The sequence below is a fragment of the Pipistrellus kuhlii genome, unplaced genomic scaffold, assembly GCF_014108245.1.
Source record: "Pipistrellus kuhlii isolate mPipKuh1 unplaced genomic scaffold, mPipKuh1.p scaffold_m20_p_17, whole genome shotgun sequence".
NCBI lineage: Eukaryota > Metazoa > Chordata > Mammalia > Chiroptera > Vespertilionidae > Pipistrellus > Pipistrellus kuhlii.
This window is the reverse complement of record NW_023425482.1, coordinates 2,494,517-2,514,315: the sequence shown is the minus strand read 5'-3', so window position 1 is coordinate 2,514,315 and position 19,799 is coordinate 2,494,517. Positions and strand designations below refer to the sequence as shown.

Sequence of the window (19,799 nt, the reverse complement as noted above, 5' to 3'; positions counted from 1 at the left end):
GAGCTCTAACCTCTCTCTGGATATGCTGTTTATGCATCTGTTAATTTATGCAAACTTAGAGCAGATATTCTGTGAAATGGGCTTTTTTTAAGGTCCAGAGTAACTATTGGTTTGATTGGCTTTTTATTTATTTATTTATTTATTTTATTTTTATTTTTTTATGGAGAGGAAGGGAGAGGGATAGAGAGAAACATCGATCAGCTGCCTCCTGCACACTCCCTACTGGGGATGTGCCCGAAACCAAAGTACATGCCCTTATCCAGAATCGAACCTGGGACCTTTTGTCTGCAGCCTGATGCTCTATCCACTGAGCCATACCGGTTGGGATTTGATTGGCTTTCAATGAATTGCTTACAACACAAATATTGATAGATCCTCCCTTTCCCCAACTGATGGATGAGTATGACGTAAACTGTATCTGCAGCCTGGACATTCCTGAGCACCTAACCAGGCACCTTATATGGACTGTACTTTGAACCACCAATCAGCACCTGCCAAATACCCTAAGCCCCCGATTCCTAAGTCTCTAAGTGCCTAATCATGTGCCTTATATGAAACCACCAGTCATCGTGTACCGAGTACCCTAAGCCCCATCCCTTCCCATTCCTCCCCTCAAAAGGCGCTCCACCTCTGCACATGTGCTCTCTTCCTTTGGGAGGCAGCCCTGCAGGGTCCTTCTCCTCTAATAAAGCCTGTGTCCTGGTCTCTGGCCCTCTGCCTCATTTTTCAAATATTTTGTCACAAACATATTTACGTTGTCATTCCATGCATCATGTAGGGAGGGACTTAGTTCTTGTTCTCATCCTTCCTTATTAGGGGAGAAATTTAGACTATCGGGTCTAGTAATAATTAATGTCGTTTTTAAACATTCGTTTAAAATCTTGCTTGGCGTTGACTTGTATTGACATAACCTTCAAACATGTGGTATCTACAGAACGTGTGAAGTGCAATTAACAAGTTTTGCTTGAAAAAGTTTGTGTTTGGTTTGGTTTTTGTTGCAAAACTAGGGCTAAGAAGATGGTGGATGAAGAGCATATTCGGCACTGCATGCTTTACAAGTTCCAATTAGGAAGAAAAGCAAGTGAGGCTGCAAAAAACATCTGTAGTGCTCTTGGTCAAGATGCAGTTAGCGCCAGAAAATGCCAGCGTTGGTTTGAGAAATTTCCCGAGGGAAATTTTTCGTTAGATGACAAGAGTGGTCGAGGCCGTGAGTCCAATTTTGATCAAGAAGCTCTTCAAGCTCTTTTGGTGCAAAATCCTCAAATTACCCAACAAGAGCTTGCGACAACTTTAAATTGTTCACAAAAAACAATTTCCAATCAATTGCGTGCACTTGGCAAAGTCCAAAAGTTTGGAAAATGGGTTCCTCATGAGTTGACCGACAACAACCGTAATCAAAGAGTCACAATTTGCAGTTCGCTCCTCTCTCGTCAAAACCGTTGGCCGTTTTTAGAGCAAATTGTTACCGGAGATGAAGAATGGGTGCTATATGTTAATTTGAAAAGGCGGCCTCAATGGTTGGACAAAAATGAGGCTCCGCAGCCCACGCCAAAACCTGACTTGCATGCGAAAAAAGTGATGTTGTGTGTTTGGTGGAATTTTAAAGGAATTCTTCATTATGAACTTTTACCATCTAACCAAACCATTACAAGTGCAGTGTATAGTGCCCAATTGGAAAGGTTAGCCCAAGCTTTAAGAGAAAAAGAACCCACGCTAATTAATCGGAAGGGCGTAATTCTTCACCACGATAACGCACGACCGCATACTGCAAGAATCACTGCTGAAAAACTGCGCCAGTTGGAATGGGAAGTTCTCCCTCAACCTGCATATTCTCCTGATATTGCCCCTTCCGATTACCATTTGTTTCGTTCTTTGCAAAACTTTCTTCTTGGAAAAAAATTTAATAATGAAGAATGCCTCAAAAATGCATTGACCGAATTTTTTGCATCAAAATCACAAGAATTTTACAACAGAGGGATTAAAATGCTTCCTGAGCGTTGGGCACAAGTAGTAGAAAACAACGGCAACTATATTGTTGATTAAATTTTGTTGTATTGTTTAAATAAATTCGATTTTAAAAAAGTATTAGAAAACGACATTAATTATTACTAGATCTAATAATTCATCCAAGGTCAAATATGTAGTAGGTTAATGGAGACAACATACCAACTGTGCAGCATCTCTCCCCACACTTATTCCTCCCGCAGCACCCTCCTCCTTTCATCTTTCTTTCACTCAACAGTGAGAGGATGCTCCCATCTGCCATCGACCAGCACTGTCAGAAAATGCCCTATTCTGCACCCTCATCAGGGCCCTTTTCCTGAGTTGTTCCTTTTATAAGAGGATGTGCTAACTCGCTCTGTTCCTTTGGTCCTCTCTTCAGAGAGCCTTTTCCTTCTCACCTCATCCTTTAGCATTTCTCCTCCAGTAGCCCTGGCTTTGCATATCTACTTATTGATTTGTTCCCCACGATAGAAGGCAACTCTCGTGAGGACAGGGATTTGCTTATTGCTTTCTGGTAGTATCTTCAGGCCTGTTTTGTACTTGTATACATCAGGCATTCACATACAACATATTGTTGGAAAAATGAATGATTTGGTTGTATTGGTCTAAAACTGTACAAGTGTGACCCCAGAGCACAAGGTGCATGCCATCTCTACTTCCCTTCCTCCTCCCTTTGCCTTAGCCTGCCAAGAAACTGAGGAAGGAGGAGGAAGAGTTTGTATACCTGAGAACCCAGCTCTCCTCCTCCTGTGTTTGTACTGTGTGGAGCTTTGGGACACCCTCATTCTGATGCATGCCAGTTAAGGTCGAGTTTCTGTCATGTCCCTGGTCTCAGTGCATCCAGCCCACAGCTGTATCCAGTTGTTTAGAGCCTGTTGAAGGCAGTGGGACACACTGGCTAAGCGAATAGACATCTAAGTCTTGTGACAACTCTGCCACATCCAGTTTGTGTTCCCTTGACAAAATTTAAACCTTTCTGTGTCTTAGCCTTATTGTCTGTAAAATGGGAATGACCTTATGCAATTGTTGCCAGGATTAAATGAAATGATCCATGTGATATCTTTAACATAGGAGAAATGCAGACTGAGTGTTCCATTAAAGCTGGCTGTTAAGTATGATACAAATTAAATGCCATTTACTTCATTCATGCCTCGTCTGTAGGCTGCTAAGTCTACTTCCTTTGTGTCCCTCACCCTGCCCCATCTGGCACAGATCATTGATGGGGTATAGTTTTGAGGAGGTTTGTGAGTAGAAACCCGTACCTATAGTTTAGCTTGTAGTTCTGATTGTTTAGAGGGTGGCTATTTTGGTGTGAGATTTCTATTTGTTTGTTTTAGTTTGGTCCTAGAGATTTCCACCAGGAAAAATAATTCAGAGGGATTGTCACCACTAGGAACTTCCCTGAGTCTCTTTCTCCAGGAAGCAGAACTCTTTGACTAGTGGGACAGGAGCTCACAGACAGGCATCTGAAATGTGCACTAGGAAGAGAGCAGTCCAAGTTTAAGTCTTATTTTTGGCTGCTTCAAGGGACAGGACTGGGCCACAGGCTTGGCATTGGGGTCTTATGAAACAAAGCTAACAGACCAGTCTTCTAGGAGCCAACAAAACTTACTGGACAATTCCATTGTTTCATAAGATTTTAGTTCCTTGCAAAAGGCAATGGAAACTGTTTTCCAACATTCACCACCTTCCCAAGGCAGTTCACTGAGTGCATCTGTGCCCCTGCCAGTTGGATAAATTGCAAACTCAATAAAGTAAATTTTTTAAGTAACCTCCTATGTAAGCCAGTAAAATTTGAAATACATTCCATGAAAAAAAATGTGATTGTTATGGTACATGATAAAAGTGGCAAAAGTTTTTATGGTCAAATTTGGTATGGACAAAACAAATGTAAAATATTAGGGGAGCTGAAACTGGTTTGGCTCAGTGGATAGAGTATCAGCCTGCGGACCGAGGGGTCCCGGGTTCTATTCCAGTCAAGGACATGTTCCTTGGTTGCGGGCACATCCCCAGTGTGGAGGGGCGGGGAGGTGCAGGAGGCAGCTAATCGATGTTTCTAACTTCCTATCCCTCTCTCTTCCTCTCTGTAAAAAATCAATAAAATACATTTTTTTTTAAAAAGATTAGGGGAAATATTAGTAACCTGGAGGATCTCTGCTCAAGTTGCCTTTTAAGTGGCAAGTTCTTACTCTCCTTTAAAGAAAAAGAAATAGTTCATCTTAGAGAACACCTTATAGCCTGGGTTAACACAAGCAAGGAAACGGCGACTCGAGTGTGAACCCAGAGGAAGGGGCCTTGACCGGAATCAAACCTGGGACCTTTCAGTCCACAGGCTGACGCTCTACCACTGAGCCAAACCAGTTTCGGTTAAAATTAGTTTCTTTCTTTAATGGACTACTTCATCAACCAACCAATTACTAACATGGATCCGGTGAGGGTTTCTGCTGGACTAACAAATGGAATTGCCCAGTAAGTTTTGTTGACTCCTAGAAGACTGGTCTGTCAGCTTTGTTTCATAAGAGTAGAGGTATGACATAAAGCTATGTTAATAACTGTTAATAACTATGTTAATAACACTGTTACCAAAGTAACCTATATCTTTGGATTCCATTTCCAATGGAATGCCTTCTCGGAGTAAAACCGACTTTTTAGATTTTTAACCACATGGCTTTTACTCTGAATGCTGTGTAGATATAATTGGAATTGTGGGTTGCTCTGCTTTAGCCAGAGCTCACAAACAGGCGGGTTACTGTGAGGGGAGTGGAGAACAGGAATGGAAGAGGGAGAAGTTGGAAGGAGCCTATGAACCTTGGGGCTTGCTATTCGGTTGACTTGTAGGCATCAGGCATCCAGATCTAAAGATGAGAACAAAGGCAGATCCTTCTAAAGCATGGTGACTTCTAAACTTCATATAATTTCAGGTTTCCAGTTCATTGTTACCTTCTACTCAGATTGATGGCTGAGAATTTATTGCATTAATGTAGTAGCAACCCATAATCTAAAAACGCCTGGCTCTTGTTTTCACAGGTGTTGGGGCGATGTTTCCTGACCGTGGTGCAGGTCCACTTCCAGTTTCTGACCCAGGCGTTACAGAAGGTCCAGCCAGTGGCTCACTCTTGTTTTGCTGAGGTGGTTGTGCCTGAAAAGAAGAGCAGCAGCAGCTTATCTGGCATGGGCCACACACCTGAACTGGAGGAAGCTGTGCGATCCTGGAGAGGGGCTGCTGAGGTAACTGACTTTGGGGAGATGGCTGCCCTGTGCAAACAGGCGAGGCCTTTGCCTGTGGGTTCTTCAAAGAGCCTTCTTATTTAGAATTTTAAACTGTACCCAATAACTTGTTCATTAATTTATCAGAGATTGTCTCTGTAAATGCCCACTTTGTGTCAGACATGCACCAGGCACGGGGTGACAGCCTCTACTCATCCTTGTTGGAGAAAGGGCTTACAAACCCGGGTAAGGTGCGTGGGAACCCAGAGGAAGGGGCCTGCCTGCAACTGGGATCAGTGCAGCAGAGCTTCTAGGGGACCAGGGAGAAAAGGCAGGTGCCCTCCGTCTGTAAGACAGACTGGAGCTGGCTGCAGAGGGTGAGTAGTCGGCCAGGCAGCTGGGTGGGTGTATAGTTGGTGAGAACACATTTCTTGTCAGCAGTTTAATATTCCTTTGTTTCCAAGGCAGGGGGAAAAGAAGCCTTTTCAAGTTGGGACTTTAACTAGCACTTAGTTTTGAATTACAGAGTAAAAGATAATTTATGGAGTAGTACAAGGAGTAGTATATTGGTTATATAATATTTATTATATAAATATTATTATATAACATTTAGTTTGAATCATTCCATAATTAAATTGGGGAAATTTTCATTTTATGTTTTAGAGGTCTTCTTTAATCAGTTTTTTTTAAAGAACAGTTGTTTTGTTTGTTAAATATGTTTTCATTAATTTCAGAGAGAGAGAGATAGAAACATTATTGATGAGGCAGAATCATGGGTCAGCTGCCTCCTGCAAGCCCCCTACCTGTGATCAGGCCCATAATCCAGGCATGTGCCCTGACCAGGAATCAGACTGGTGAACTCTTAGTTCATGGGTCAACACTCAACCATTGAGCCACATCGGCCGAGCTTAATCAAATTTTTTAATGTGATTTTTTACACCTTGATATCTTATATTCTGTCATTTTCTTAACTCAGTTTTATACTATTCTGCTGCATTGTTGTGATTTCTTTTGAATTTCCTTTCAGTTTTTTCCTGTTTGTTTTGGTCTCACTTTCCTATTAAGGGCTTTTCTTAGCTTTCTTTTATATATATATTTTTTTTTTCTTTTCTTTTTTCTTTATTGATTAAGGTATTACATATGTGTCCTTATCATCCCATTGTCCCCCCCCTTATGCCCCTCACCCCCCTGGTGTCTGTGTCTATTCATTAGGCCCATATGCATGCATACAAGTCCTTTGGTTGATCTCTACCCCTTACCCCCACCCTCCCCTACCTTCCCTCTGAGGTTTGACAGTCTGATCGATGCTTTTCTGTTTCTGGATCCGTTTTTATTCATCAGTTTATGTTGTTCATACTATCTTCTTAGCTTTCTTGCTGTTTATCAGAGCAGCCTTTAAAGTACTAATTGGGGGTCAAATGTGAGAGTGGGACCTGTTGACTTGATTGCAGGCGGCTGAGCAGTGGGATCCAGACCTTTGTCTTGCCATCTTACAATCCTGTGTGTCCTGCAGCTGCTGGCTTCAGCCTCCTGATCACATTTATGTCCTTAGTACCTGGCTCATGGTGCTCTCCTCTCCACCTGTTGGCATCATTCCTGCTGGGAATCCAGCCCACGTGAGGCCTCCTGGGGGTCCCTTGACCTGCTCGCCTTGACCTTGTCCTTCACTCACTCCAGTCTGCCCATAGGTTTCTGCCTTTCCTTACTTTGCTTCCATCCAGTGACAGTGCCCCGCACTGGTGAGAAAATAGAATCTGCTCGGCAGCAGCCCCTCTTCTTCACATCACCAAGTGACATCCCTCCCTCAATGCAGACCCTCCTCTCTTCCTTCCCTTCATTATCGTGGAGGAGGTGCCCTCTGCTCTTGTCCAAGGCCTACTCTCCTCGCCTTCAAGGCTTCTGTGTGGGACCCTGTGTTTTCTCCCCTTCAGCATGCTCCCACCAGGGCACAGACATGCTTACTAACCCAAAAGTCCACCCTGCCCTACCCTGTTTCTCTACTCTTTCCCTAGCCAATTTCTTAGAACTGTTCAACTCACCATTGATTCAGTTTTTTGTTTTTTTTGTGTTTTTTTAATACTTTTATTGATTTTTTATCAGAGAGGAAGGGAGAGAGATAGAGAGTTAGAAACATCAATGAGAGGGAAACACCAATCAGCTGCCTCTTGCACACCCCCTACTGGGGATGTGCCTGCAACTAAGGTACATGCCCTTGACCGGAATCGAATCTGCAGGACTTTTCAGTCCGCAAGCTGACACTCTATCCACTGAGCCAAACCAGTTTCGGCTGATTCAGTCTTAAAAATGTTATTATTAAACATTTCAAGCACATAGGAAATGTCACACAAACTCATCTATCTTCCTTTTAGCTTTGTAAAATGAATCTTTTTGCTACATTTGCTCTATACCTTTTATTTTTCATAGAAAAAATATTATTGCAAAGTCAAATGAATCCCCTTTATACCTCTCCACTATCTTATTTACATTCCTTCCTCTCTAAAGATAACTCTTGAGTGTGGAATCTGTGACTCCTGTGTATATTTTCATATTTTTGCTCTATATGCATATATTCATAAATAGTATAAGGTTTTATTTTATACAATGTGAAACTGTATGAATAGCATCATTCAGCTCACTGAAATCTGGCCTCCACTCCTACACAAGAACATGACTTCTCTTGTCAAGGTCACTGCTGTCTCTGTGTTGCCAAGTCCAGGAAACCCTTTGCTTCCATTCAGCAGCTCACAGCAACATGAGCGCTTGGAAATCCTTTCTTCTTGTGGCATTTTCGGAACCAGGCATTTTTAGTCACCCTTGAACATCTCAGGCCATCCTCTCCATCTACTTTGCTAGCTTCTTCTCTTCAACAAAAGCTATGAATATGAGTTTCTAAAGGCTCAATTCTAGGGAATCTCCATCTTATCTTGGGTCTTTAAAAACTGTGTTCTCGGGCCCCTCAAATGTGTGTGACCAGTCCACTTCTCTTGTGGGCTCCAGGCCCCGTATTCAGCTTCTGCTTACCTCAGGTATCTAGGTGTCTCAGGCTTAATTTATCCCCACAAACCTATTGCCTCCCAAAAAGAAAATCTTTCCCAAGCTAGCAAGTGGTGCCATTCCACTCAGGGCCATTCATGCAATAAGCCTGAGATTTATCCTCCAGTTTTTCTGTCGTGTTTACATCTATCCATAAGAAAGGCTTATAGGTCGCACCTGCAAAATATCCCAGATATGTCCCTTTCTTTCCATGTCCACTGTCACTCTCCTAGTCCAAATTCTCTTCTGACACTTTTAGTGGCTAGACTCCTTTCTCCCTTCCTGTCTGGCCATTCTTCATCTCTTTCCATTTAAAATTGGGTGACGTTGCATCCCATTTCCTTAGGGTAAAGTGTGGGCCCTTCACTATGACCTGCTTAGTTCTGCATAGTCTGGCCTTGCTCATCAATCTATCAGGGCCACTGTCCCCTTCGTGCACTTGGTTCTCGTTTTTTGCTGCTATGGCAGCCTGTTCTGCTTCCATCCCACACTTCCATTGACTACCTCCTTCTCCTTCTTAAACTTTCAGCCTCAATGTCAGTGTCTAGAGCATATGTGTCAAACACAAGGCCCGCGGGCCAAATCCGTCCCGCCAGGCCTTGCAATGTGGCCCACACCGCGCTGTCATCACTGCACTCCGCTGCGTTTCCATCACAATGACAGTTTATGACTGTTCAGTAAACCATTCGGCCCGCGATTTAGGCTGGATTTTAGATTTTGGCCCCTTCTCTGATTGAGTTCGACACACCTAGTCTAGAGTGTTCCTATTACAGTCTTTGTTTCCATCCATGTGCTTTTATCCACTTGTAATTATTTTAGATAAATATTTTTTATTATTATTTATTGGGTTTTTTTTTAGAGAGAGAGAAAACAGTCTGTTGTTCCTCCTATTTATGCATTGGTTGATTCTTATGTAGTTCAGACTTGGGATCAAACCCGCAACCTTCACGTATCAGGACGATGCTCTGAACCACATGTGTCAAACACAAGGCCCGCGGGCCAAATCCGTCCTGCCAGGCCTTGCAATGTGGCCCGCAAAGCGCTGTCATCACTGCACTCCGCTGCGTTTCCATCACAATGACAGTTTATGACTGTTCAGTAAACCATTCGGCCCGCGATTTAGGCTGGATTTTAGATTTTGGCCCCTTCTCTGATTGAGTTCGACACCCCTACTCTAAACAAATGAGCTACCCGGCCAAGGCCTCCATTTTTAATTTTTAAATGTTTTATATGTTTATTTACTTAAAATGTTTTTACTGATTTTTAGAGAGGAAGAATGAGGAAGAGAGAGAAAGAAACATTGATGTGAGAATGAACCATCTATTGGCTGCCTCCTGCATACACCTTACTGGGAATTGAACCAGCAGTCTTTCAGTGCCCAGAACAATGCCCACCCAACTGAGCTACACCAGCCAGGGATAAATATTTTATTTGGTTCCTTGTTGGCCCATGAGGCTATCAGCTCCAAGATAATAGGGAACAAGTTTTGTATTTCACTGACTATCCAATGACATCTAACAAGACCTGTGTATGAAATATTTGATTGAAAGATTCTTTTAAAAAGTCAAATTATGTTACTGTGAGACTCTTAAGGTTCAGGGAATGGTTGGAGTGGTATACCTGAATACTCTGTTCTGCTTTGGAACGTTACTGCATTAGTAGATGCCCATTGCATGCGTTTGTGTACCGGTGGGGTCCCTCAGCCTGGCCTGTGTCCTCTTGCAATCCAGGACCCCCTATCGGAGAGCTGGTTTCAGCCCGATCCCAGCTGGACAGTGCCCCAGCAGCAACCTAACCCACAGCTGATTCCGCCAGAAATCGGGCTCCCTCCTCTACTGGTTGGAGCATCTGCCCCCTAGTGGTCATTGTGGGTCATAGCTAATAGGTAGACAGTCGATAGCTGCTTAGGCTTTTATATCCTACTAGAGGCCTAGTGTACAAAATTCGTGCACAGGAGGGGGGTGTCCATCAGCCCAGCCTGCACCCTCTCCAATCTGGGACCCACTGGGATCAGGCCTAAACGGGCAGTCGGACATCCCTCTCACAATCCAGGACTGCTGGCTCCCAACTGCTTGCCTGCCTGCCTTCCTGATTGTCCCTAACTGCTTCTGCGTGCCAGCGTGATCACCCCCTAACTACTCCCATGCCAGCCTGATTGATGTCTAACTGCTCCCCTGCCAGCCTATTTGCCCCCAACTTCCCTCTTCTGCCAGCCTGGTTACCCCTAACTGCCCTTCCCTGCAGGGTTGATTGCCCTCAACTGCCCTCCCTTGCAGGCCAGATCCCTCTCAACTGCTCTCCCTTGTAGGCCTGGTGCCTCCCAACTGCCTTCCCTTGCTGGCCATCTTGTGGTGGCCGTCTGTGTCTACATGGGGGCAGGAACAGGATCTTTGACCACATGGGGGCAGCCATTTTGTGTGTTGGAGTGATGGTCAATCTGCATATTACTCTTTTATTAGATAGGATAAAGGCCTGGTGCATGGGTGGAGGCCAGCTGATTTTTCCTGTAGGGTGTCCTGGATCAGGGTGGGGGTTCCCTTGGAGTGTGTGGCGGCCTGAGTGAGAGGCCTTTCATGGTTTGCAGGCCAGCCACACCCTCCAGTGACCCAAGCAAAGGCCCTGGTATCTGGAATTTATTTATCTTCTACAACTGAAACTTTGTAGCCTGGATCAGAACCAAGCCTCCTGCTTGCTCTGTGGTGTCAGCCATTTCTGTGGGAATTTATGTATCTTCTATAACTGAAACTTTATAGCCTGAAGTGAAGGCCAACCAGGGCTGCAGAAGCTTGGCTTCCTCCATTGCTGGGGGCAACTCAAGCCTCCTGTTCTCTCTAGCTCCAAGTCTGCCACCATTTTTGTTGGGATTTATTTATTTTCTATAATTGAAACTTTGCAGCCTTGAGCAGAGGCCTGGGCTGGCCAGCGTGTGCGGAAAGCTTGGCTTTCTCCATTGCCAGGGAAACCCAAGCCTCCTGCTTGCTCCATGGCCACAGACATCTTGGTCGGGTTAATTTGCATACTCGCTCCTGATTGGCTTGTTGGTATAGCGGAGTGGTGGTTAATTTGCATATTGTTCTTTTATTAGTTAGGCTAATAAAAGCCTAACATGCAAATTGTTCCACTGGGATTTGACCACTTGCTATGGTATGTGTTAAACACCAGGGGGCAGCATGAAATATGGCAGGTGCTGGCCCCAATGGACCCCAATGAGAGCAGCACCACAGTGGGAAGTTGGAGCAGGTGAGCGGGCAGTGCCAGGCCAATACATACAGGTCTTGTTAGGTGTACGAAATTTGTTCACGGGTGTGCTCCCTAGGCCTGGCCAAAGCAGGTGCAAGTGGGGGCCCGATCACCCCAAAGATCGCCCCACAGATGGCAACCAGTGGCCAGCAGGCCCCGGGCTGGTACTTGGAACTGGGGGTGGGTTGCAGCGACCAACCTCCCGCTGTGCCCTGGCGGGGGGGCTATGACCTCTGGCCAGCTGCCTGGGGGCATGGGTGATGGGATGAAGGTGCTGTTAGAATGCAGGTTGTCCACCAAGCTCATTCTCATTCCCCCTGCTCCCCCCCACTCCCCCACCAGGATACCAGAGCTCATGCACTCAGGTGCCGAGCACCTGCAAGGAGCCCGCCCTGTACCCACACAGCCTCTTCTGGGTGAGCAAGGCCACAGCCACCAGGACTGCAGGGGCCGTCTGACTCCCCGTGGGTTTGCACAGGAGCCTGTCTGTGAGGCTGGCCGGGAAAGACCACACTGCCTGCCTGGCTTCTGTGCAGTGCTGCTGGGTGTCCCAGAGGCCCACGCTGCACCGCGACCCGCAGCATCTGGTTGCACTCACCACGTCTCCATGTGGGGACTCAGGCACTGTGGCTCAGGCGGAGGGAGGTGTGCATGGGCCTGGGGGCCCAGGTGTTGCCCAGGGCCCAGAGGTCAGCTGGGATCTGCCCTTCCATGTCAGATGCTCGCACTTTGAATGCCGGCCAGGCCTAGGGACCAAATTTTGTGCACCGGGCCTCTAGTATATAGAGAGTTGCTCACTACTTTTCCTTAGTCCTACAACTTTGGTAAGCATTACAACTCTTATACTAGCCTAGAGAACAAAACTGTTTAAAAATGTTATTTGTTGCACTAATATTGCAACAAAAATAGACATTGGAGAATTGACAGAGAGTTCATCCTGAAGCTCTCCTCCCACCTAACAAATCAGATACTTATTTTTCTTACTCTGTAGTCATGAACCATAACTTATATTTTATCACAAGGAAGATTAGTTTTTTCTTATTTTTTTTCTTGCTTATGTACTCTTCATAAACATGTTTGATGCCTGAATAATTAGTATTTAATATTTCAAAAGCTCTGTTTTTCCTTTAATGTTCTGATATTTTTTTTTATTGTTCTGTATTGGTATAATTTTTACTTTGATATATAGGAACGCCCAACTATATACATTGTTTTGTTTTGTTTTTATTCTGGAAACACCAGATGCCAATATTCTAGGTTACTTGTTTTTCTAGAGCAGAAATTATTTATTTATTTATTTTTATATTTTATTGATTTTTAACAGAGAGAAAGGAAGAGAGCTAGAGAGCTAGAAATGTCAATGAGAGAGAAACATCGACCAGCTGCCCCCTGCACACCCCCTACCGGGGATGTGCCCGCAACCAGTGTACATGCCCTTGACCGGAATAGAACCTGGGACCTTTCAGTCCACAGATCAACGCTCTACCCCTGAGCCAAACTGGTTTCGGCTAGAGCAGAAAAATTTTAAATGCAAATATTTTTATATATATAAAAAAAACAGGTCAGGAAGTTTTTTCCCCAGGGTTTCTTTTCTTTTTTAAAATATATTTTTATTGATTTCAGGAGAGAGAGAAACATAATGATGAGAATCATTGATCGACTGCCTCCTGCATGCCCCCTTTTGGGGATCGAGCTTGTAACCCAAGCATATGCCCTGACGAGTAATCGAACCTTGGGACCCTTCAGTCCACAGGCCGATGCTCTATCCACTGAACCAAACTCACGCAGCTTTCCAGGGTTTCTTAAAGATGGTGTTGTGTCAGGCTTATGTTTTCTTCAGGATGCTTGCTGGAATCTTCCAAAATTTCTGGCTGCCCTCTTCTTAATACAACCAATCCAGAATGTCTGGCTTATATCTTAATGCTTAGATGATTTCTTGCTTTATCTCCTTTGTTTTTTAATTTTTCCAGTGTCTGCAGCATCCTCTTTTACTTACTAGTAATTATTCATGTTGCAGGCAACATCTAGACTCAGAGAAAGAGGCTGTGATGGCCGCCTGGCAGGAATTGAAGTTCAACAGCTCTTCTGTTCTCAAAGTGCAGCGATTCCTGAGCACCAGCTAAAAGAACTGAACATAAAAATTGACAGTGCTTTGCAAGTAAGTTTTTCAGAGCTGGCACAGCGATACCTCAGGGATAGGGACAAGGGAGGGAGTTTCAGTTGTGATATTGAACCAATTAGAAAGAGTAATATGATAGTAGCTGACCTTATGTGTTTTAAAAACTATAGAAATTTTAAGTTTCTATTTTCATTGGACTTTGTTATTTTATAATCTGTGTAATCTTGATTTTTTTTAAAAAAATAATTTCTTTGCAGGCATATAAAATAGCTCTGGAACGCTTAGGCCACTGTGAATATGCAATGAAAGCTGGTTTCCACTTGAATCCAAAAGCAATTGAAGCCAGTTTGCAGGTATATTTTTCTTTCTGGTAGTTCTTGGAAACTGTGGCATGGCAGTCTCGCCATACCAAGTGTCTTGATAAATGAGCTATGGGTCACCCTTTTTCTCCCACCCAAACCTCTTTCAGGGCTGCTGCAGCGAGGCAGAAGCACAGCAAACAGGGCGGAGGCAGACGCCCCCACAGCCCATGCAGTGTGAGCTTCCTACTGTCCCTGTGCAGATTGGATCACACTTCCTGAAGGGAGTCTCCTTCAACGAGTCAGCCGCTGACAATCTGAAACTTAAGACGGTAGCTTTCCATGGGGTTCCAACAACACGGGTGTGAACTTGAAAATAGAGTTGTTAAGGAAACTTAAAGGCTTGTAAAGAATATAGATTAAAAAACAAAACTGAAGTTGGGTCAGGAGGCATTAACCTTTCTCCATAAAGTGGTATTTAAAAATGAACTATGGTGAATTTATTTTTAATCCTCCCCCAAGGGAGGATTTTTAGAGAGAGGGGCAGGGAGAGAAAAAGAGAAACATCAAAGTGAGAGACAAACAGCAATCGAAACATCAATTGCTTGCCTCCCACATGTGCTGAATCAGGGCCTGGGATCAAACCTGCAACCTAGGTATGTGCCCTGACCAGGAATCTAACCTTTCGGTGTATGGGACAGTGCTCCAACCAACTGAGCCACACTGGCCAGGGCTATGGTGACTTTTTATTTATTTATTTATGTTTAATATATATGTTTTTATTGATTTTAGAGAGAGAAGATGAGAGAGGGATAGAGAGTTATAAACATCGATGAGAGAGAAACATCGATCCACTGCCTCCTGCACACCCCCTACTGGGGATGTGCCCACAGCCAAGGTACATGCTCTTGACTGGAATCCAACCTGGGACTCTTCAGTCCGAAGGCTGAGGTTCTATCCACTGAGCCAAACAGGTTAGGGCTATGGTAACTTTTTTAATGAGATGTTTGTCAAGTTAGTTTTATTTGTAATTTTGTTCAAATGTCTAACATAAAGGTTTTTTGGTTGTTTTTTTTTTTTAATATATTTTATTGACTTTTTATAGAGAGGAAGGGAGAGTGATAGAGAGCTAGAAACATTGATGAAAGAGAATCACCGATCAGCTGCTTCTTGCACACCCCCCACTGGGGATGTGCCCGCAACCAAGGTACATGCCCTTGACCGGAATCGAACCTGCGACCCCTCAGTCCGCAAGCCGATACTCTATCCACTGAGCCAAACTGGTTTCGGCTAACATAAAGGTTTTTGAAAGCACATTATAAAATACTCTTCATGGTTAATGTTCTAGTGGACTTTCATGAAAAATAAGAGGAGAAATCTTGTCATAATATGGCCACAATTATTTCCATTTGTGGAGCAACATGAGTCAAGCATTGTTATGCAACCATTTCACTTGTGTCGTCTTTTTTAATGATCACTCATGAGCATACCCTTCACCCCACTGGTCACATAGCTGGAAAGTAGTGGATTGGAATTTGAACTTACGCAATCTGTTTCCAGAGCCTGCATACCTGACCACTTGGTAATCCAAAGCAAAGTTGAGGTTTTCATTGGTATTTACTTCTACCAGATGATTTTGTCTCCTTATTTAGAGGAATTCTGAAATCAAAATTCCTCAACCAGATTGCTAGATAATGCTGCATTTTGTGCTAGTATAGAAATACCAACATGTTATCAATGAATGTGATGTATATAATCATTCACTCTATAGGATTGAGAAAATATCTGAGAGTGTCTGATGATAATTACTTAACAAATTAAATTCCATTATTTGGGGTACTTAAACAAAATACTTTTCTTTTGAGGACTATTGTGTACCTGTAAATGCATTTCAGTCTACAAATTTTATCTTAAGATATGACCACTCTTGTTATATATTTATAGCATACAATGTTACAGCTGATCAAGGAGGCAGGCTGCTATAATGGAATCACACCAAGGGATGATTTTCCTGTAACTGAAGTACTGAACCAGGTGTGCCCATCCACATGGCGGAGCGCCTGCAAGACTGCTGTACAGCTGCTGTTTGGCCAAGCTGGACTGGTGAGTGAATATGTGTGATGGATGGGGGAGAGAGAGAAAGGAGACAGACGATGTTTTAAGCATGTGAGGATGGGGTGCAGGCATGTGTGAAAATACTGAGTAACTTTAACAGTTCTTGGGTGCTACAGAGTTTAGACCAGGTAGAAAGGTAAGGAAAGAGTAGCATTAAAAAGTCTTTTTTTTTTTTTTTTTTTTTTTTTTTTTTTTTTTGTAGATTTTTAATATGTATTGGTAGGGAACCTAGTTGTAAAATGATGTTGCAAGCTTTCCTCATTTTAAGGAAACCATTTCACTGGAAATGATTTGATAGGGTCCTTTGACTTGACCTGACTACTCTGGAGCTTCAATGGATGTCTTTCTGTTGCTCAAGCAGGCCAAGCTTCTACTTGTCTGAGGCCTTTGCATTTGATGCTCCTCTTACCTAAGAGAATACTCCTCTCTGATTATCATGTGACTCACTTCTTCTCAGTCTTCCTAATGTCAGCTCAGATATCACCTCTCAGAGACCTCAGTGGTATAAGTAATTCTCCATCCAGTTACTTTGTATCCCTGCTCTCTCCTCCTTAGCAATCGAGTAAGTGTGAACTCAGAAATAAGCTTAGTCTTTTTCACCATTGGAGAGAATAACTTTTGCTAAAGTTGGATGGGATCAATATCTGAAGTCACCATTTAGCTTTTTATTTGACCCTGCTGACCCACATAACCTTATGTGTTTGTACTTTCTTGAATTAAATAACTACTTTTTGAAAATATATAGCATTTCAGTTGGGCTAAAAGAAGCTAATTAGAACTAAGAAAAGGAAAGAACTGTTTTTTAGTCTAATCCCTACTTTATGAAAGTAGCTGCTGGGCAGGTGCTGTCCCTTTGTTTCATGTGGGTGAAGGCTCCAGTAGCTGAGCTCAGGATGGTGCTGCCTTGTAGAGGCCAGATGAAGGCCCATCCACATTGGGGAGGTATACATGCTCCTCAGTATAGGAACCCTATAAGAAGCATAGACTGGAGACCCCCTGCTGAAGTATAGAATAGCTCACTCTCTCTGGGAGATTGAGCTGAAGCTAGGAGAACCATGGCAATCAGTTTTCCATAAAGGAATGTGTAGAAAAAGACAAGTATGTTGGAGGCTTAAAAAAAAGTCCCATTATTATTCAAAGATCAGAAACTTAGTCCTAGATCCATACCCCTTGATCTCAGGGCACCTTTGTACGGGCTAACAAAGAACCTTTAGATTATGGTTCTGGGGCTGGGAGGAGAGAGGAAACACCTGCCTGGCCCAACAGTGGGTATTACTTGGACAGGAAGTCTTTCCACAGGACATGAGACCAGCTGTGGGAACTGTTTACAGCAGTGGAAATGAGCTCCATCACAAGCTGTGTTTGGAATCAAGATAAACAGCTCTGCATGGCTTTACCCTTCTGATGTCACAGACTTGGGTTTCAAGTGGTTTATGATTCTCTTCTTAAAGTTATTAGTTATTTGAAAATTCATTACTTTATCAAACTCTAAATTATGTAGGATACTATATCATTCTATAATATTAAAGACTGTCCTCCAAATAAGAGGAAACCATTGAAGGAAGGGCTGGTTCTTTATCTTTCCTGAAGTAGTTGTGTTTTTATTGATGGTTGAGACTAAAATGATCTTTAAGAAAAGCTTCATCCACTTCTGGCTTGTTTTCGGTCATTACAGATGGGCTTTTCTGAAGCATTGGTTTGATTTTTTGTGGCATTTTTACTCCTTTCAAGTGCATAAATTTTTTAAATACTGAGATAAAGGAAACAAAGCAGTAACTAACTAACATTTATAGTTTGGAAGAAGTGCCACAAGTGCTTGCAAAATTCAGCACATCCTACACCTAGAAATTGGTTTCTGTTTATTGAAATACTAGAGGCCTGATGCACATTGATGCACTCAGGGGGTCCTTTGGCTCGGCCTGTGCCCTGTTGCAGTCTGGAAGCCCTCTGGGGATGTCCCACTGCTTGCTTAGCACTGCAGTGGAGAGGCTCCAGGCACTGCCACTGCACTCACCAGCCCTGAGCCTGGCTTCTGGCTGAGGGGTGCTCCCACTGTGGAGCATTTGCCCTCTGGTGGTCAGTGTGCATCATAGCAACCAGTCTGACTGACATCCCGGAGGAGTCCTGGATTGCAAGATGGTGCAAGCCAGGCTGAGGGACCCCACTAGTGTATGATCAGGGCTGAGGAGGGACATGAGAAGTGGGAGGTTGGCCAGCAGGGGAGGGGTTGCGGGAGGGCTCCAGGGGGTGTCCAGCCTGTTCCACTCAGTCTTGATTGGCCAGACTCCAGCAGCAAGCTAACCTACTGGTCGGAGCATCTGCCTCCTGGTGGTCAGTGCACATCATAGTGAGCAGTTGAGTGGCTTTAGCATATCATTAGCATAGCACACTTTGATTGGTTGAACAGCTGCCTGGATGACTGGACACTTAGCATATTAGGCTTTTATTATATAGGATTACTGTATCCAGTCATCTTTATTACCTACCTGACTGGCCTCTGCATACCTGCTTTGCTAGGGGAATAGTTCTTGCCATAGTCACTTAGCATTGATAGGTTCATGTATGGGATTTGTTTGTGAACATTTTTCTCTCTGAATGCTGATCATTATATTTATTTCTCTCTTAGGTGGTAGTTGACACAGCACAGATAGAAAATAAGGAAGCCTATGCCCCCCAAATCAGTTTAGAAGGCTCAAGAATCGTGGTTCAAGTCCCATCCACATGGTAATGTTATATTAACATAAGCCTAAGCTGTGATAGAAGTTTTCACTTATTTGACAATATTGCTGTCATGGACAAATTCTCTGCTGGCTGATAGGACACATCTTCTGTTTATGCAGGTTTATGGCAGTGGTGCTGTATTACTGCCATGTCATGATTATCAGTCCAAGATGAGGAAGCCAAGGTGCCTGAAGCCAACCAAGTCTCATTGACCAAAAATATAACTAAAATGTTATATACTCCTGAATCATAATGAGCAATATTATTTTCTTTGTCCACTGCTTTTAGACAGAATATATCATTTTCTCCAAGTCACCAGTGTTTCTCTAAAGCTGAGTCCAGAACATAGAATTCCTCCTCCACCTTTGTCTATTCCAGCAACTCTGATGATCTCAAGTTCATGTCATTACATACCCAGTGTCATTGCCTATCTGGGGACAGACTGAACAATTTTTATTTTGACTCCTCTACAAATCAGTAAGAAAATGGGCAAGATAAAGGAACAGGTAAATCAGAAGACATATAGTTAACAAATACATAGAGAAACTGTAACCTCCCCTAATAAAGGCAAAGTAAAGAAACACTAAGTGCTATTTTGCCTACCATGCTCGATTTGTTTTAGAATAATATATTATTTTAGAATACTGTATTTGGGCCAGACTATATAAAAACAGACACAGAAGTTAGTTATTGAATAAATGACAGCCTTCCTAGAGAGTAGTTTTAATATATCAGAGACCTAAAATAAGAGATACGACCTCAGCAATTCCACATTTCAACCTGTAGGGGTTTTTCCCAGTGATGTCTGTACAAATTCAACTATTGTATAAGGACCAGAGTCATAGTTTTATCAGTAAACAGCAAAAATTAAACATATATTGGGAGAATTTTGCTATTAAAGTTAAAATCTGAGTTAATATTTAACTGTATAGAAAATATTTAAAGTATGTAGATAGGAGTAGATATAGTAAGGAGCAGTGGCAATGTCGGTGCTTGTATGGACTAAAGTGAGAGATGAGAAATGCAAATTATATTTAAACCATTTTTCCTTGAAATGTGAG

The 19,799-nt window shown here is 43.2% G+C and overlaps 1 protein-coding gene across 4 annotated transcripts in view; it reads left to right on the top strand.

Annotated features, from left to right (window-relative positions):
• GARRE1 (granule associated Rac and RHOG effector 1) overlaps positions 1-19,799 on the top strand; it is a 74,234-nt gene that overhangs the window by 35,966 nt on the left and 18,469 nt on the right. For all 4 annotated transcript variants that reach the window (XM_036441156.2, XM_036441158.2, XM_036441155.2 and 1 more), the window contains exons 3-8: positions 5,032-5,232; positions 13,502-13,642; positions 13,861-13,956; positions 14,073-14,234; positions 15,847-16,005; positions 18,644-18,741. In XM_036441156.2, coding sequence (XP_036297049.1) covers positions 5,032-5,232; positions 13,502-13,642; positions 13,861-13,956; positions 14,073-14,234; positions 15,847-16,005; positions 18,644-18,741 — 857 coding nt within the window. The remainder of the gene's footprint in view (positions 1-5,031; positions 5,233-13,501; positions 13,643-13,860; positions 13,957-14,072; positions 14,235-15,846; positions 16,006-18,643; positions 18,742-19,799) is intronic.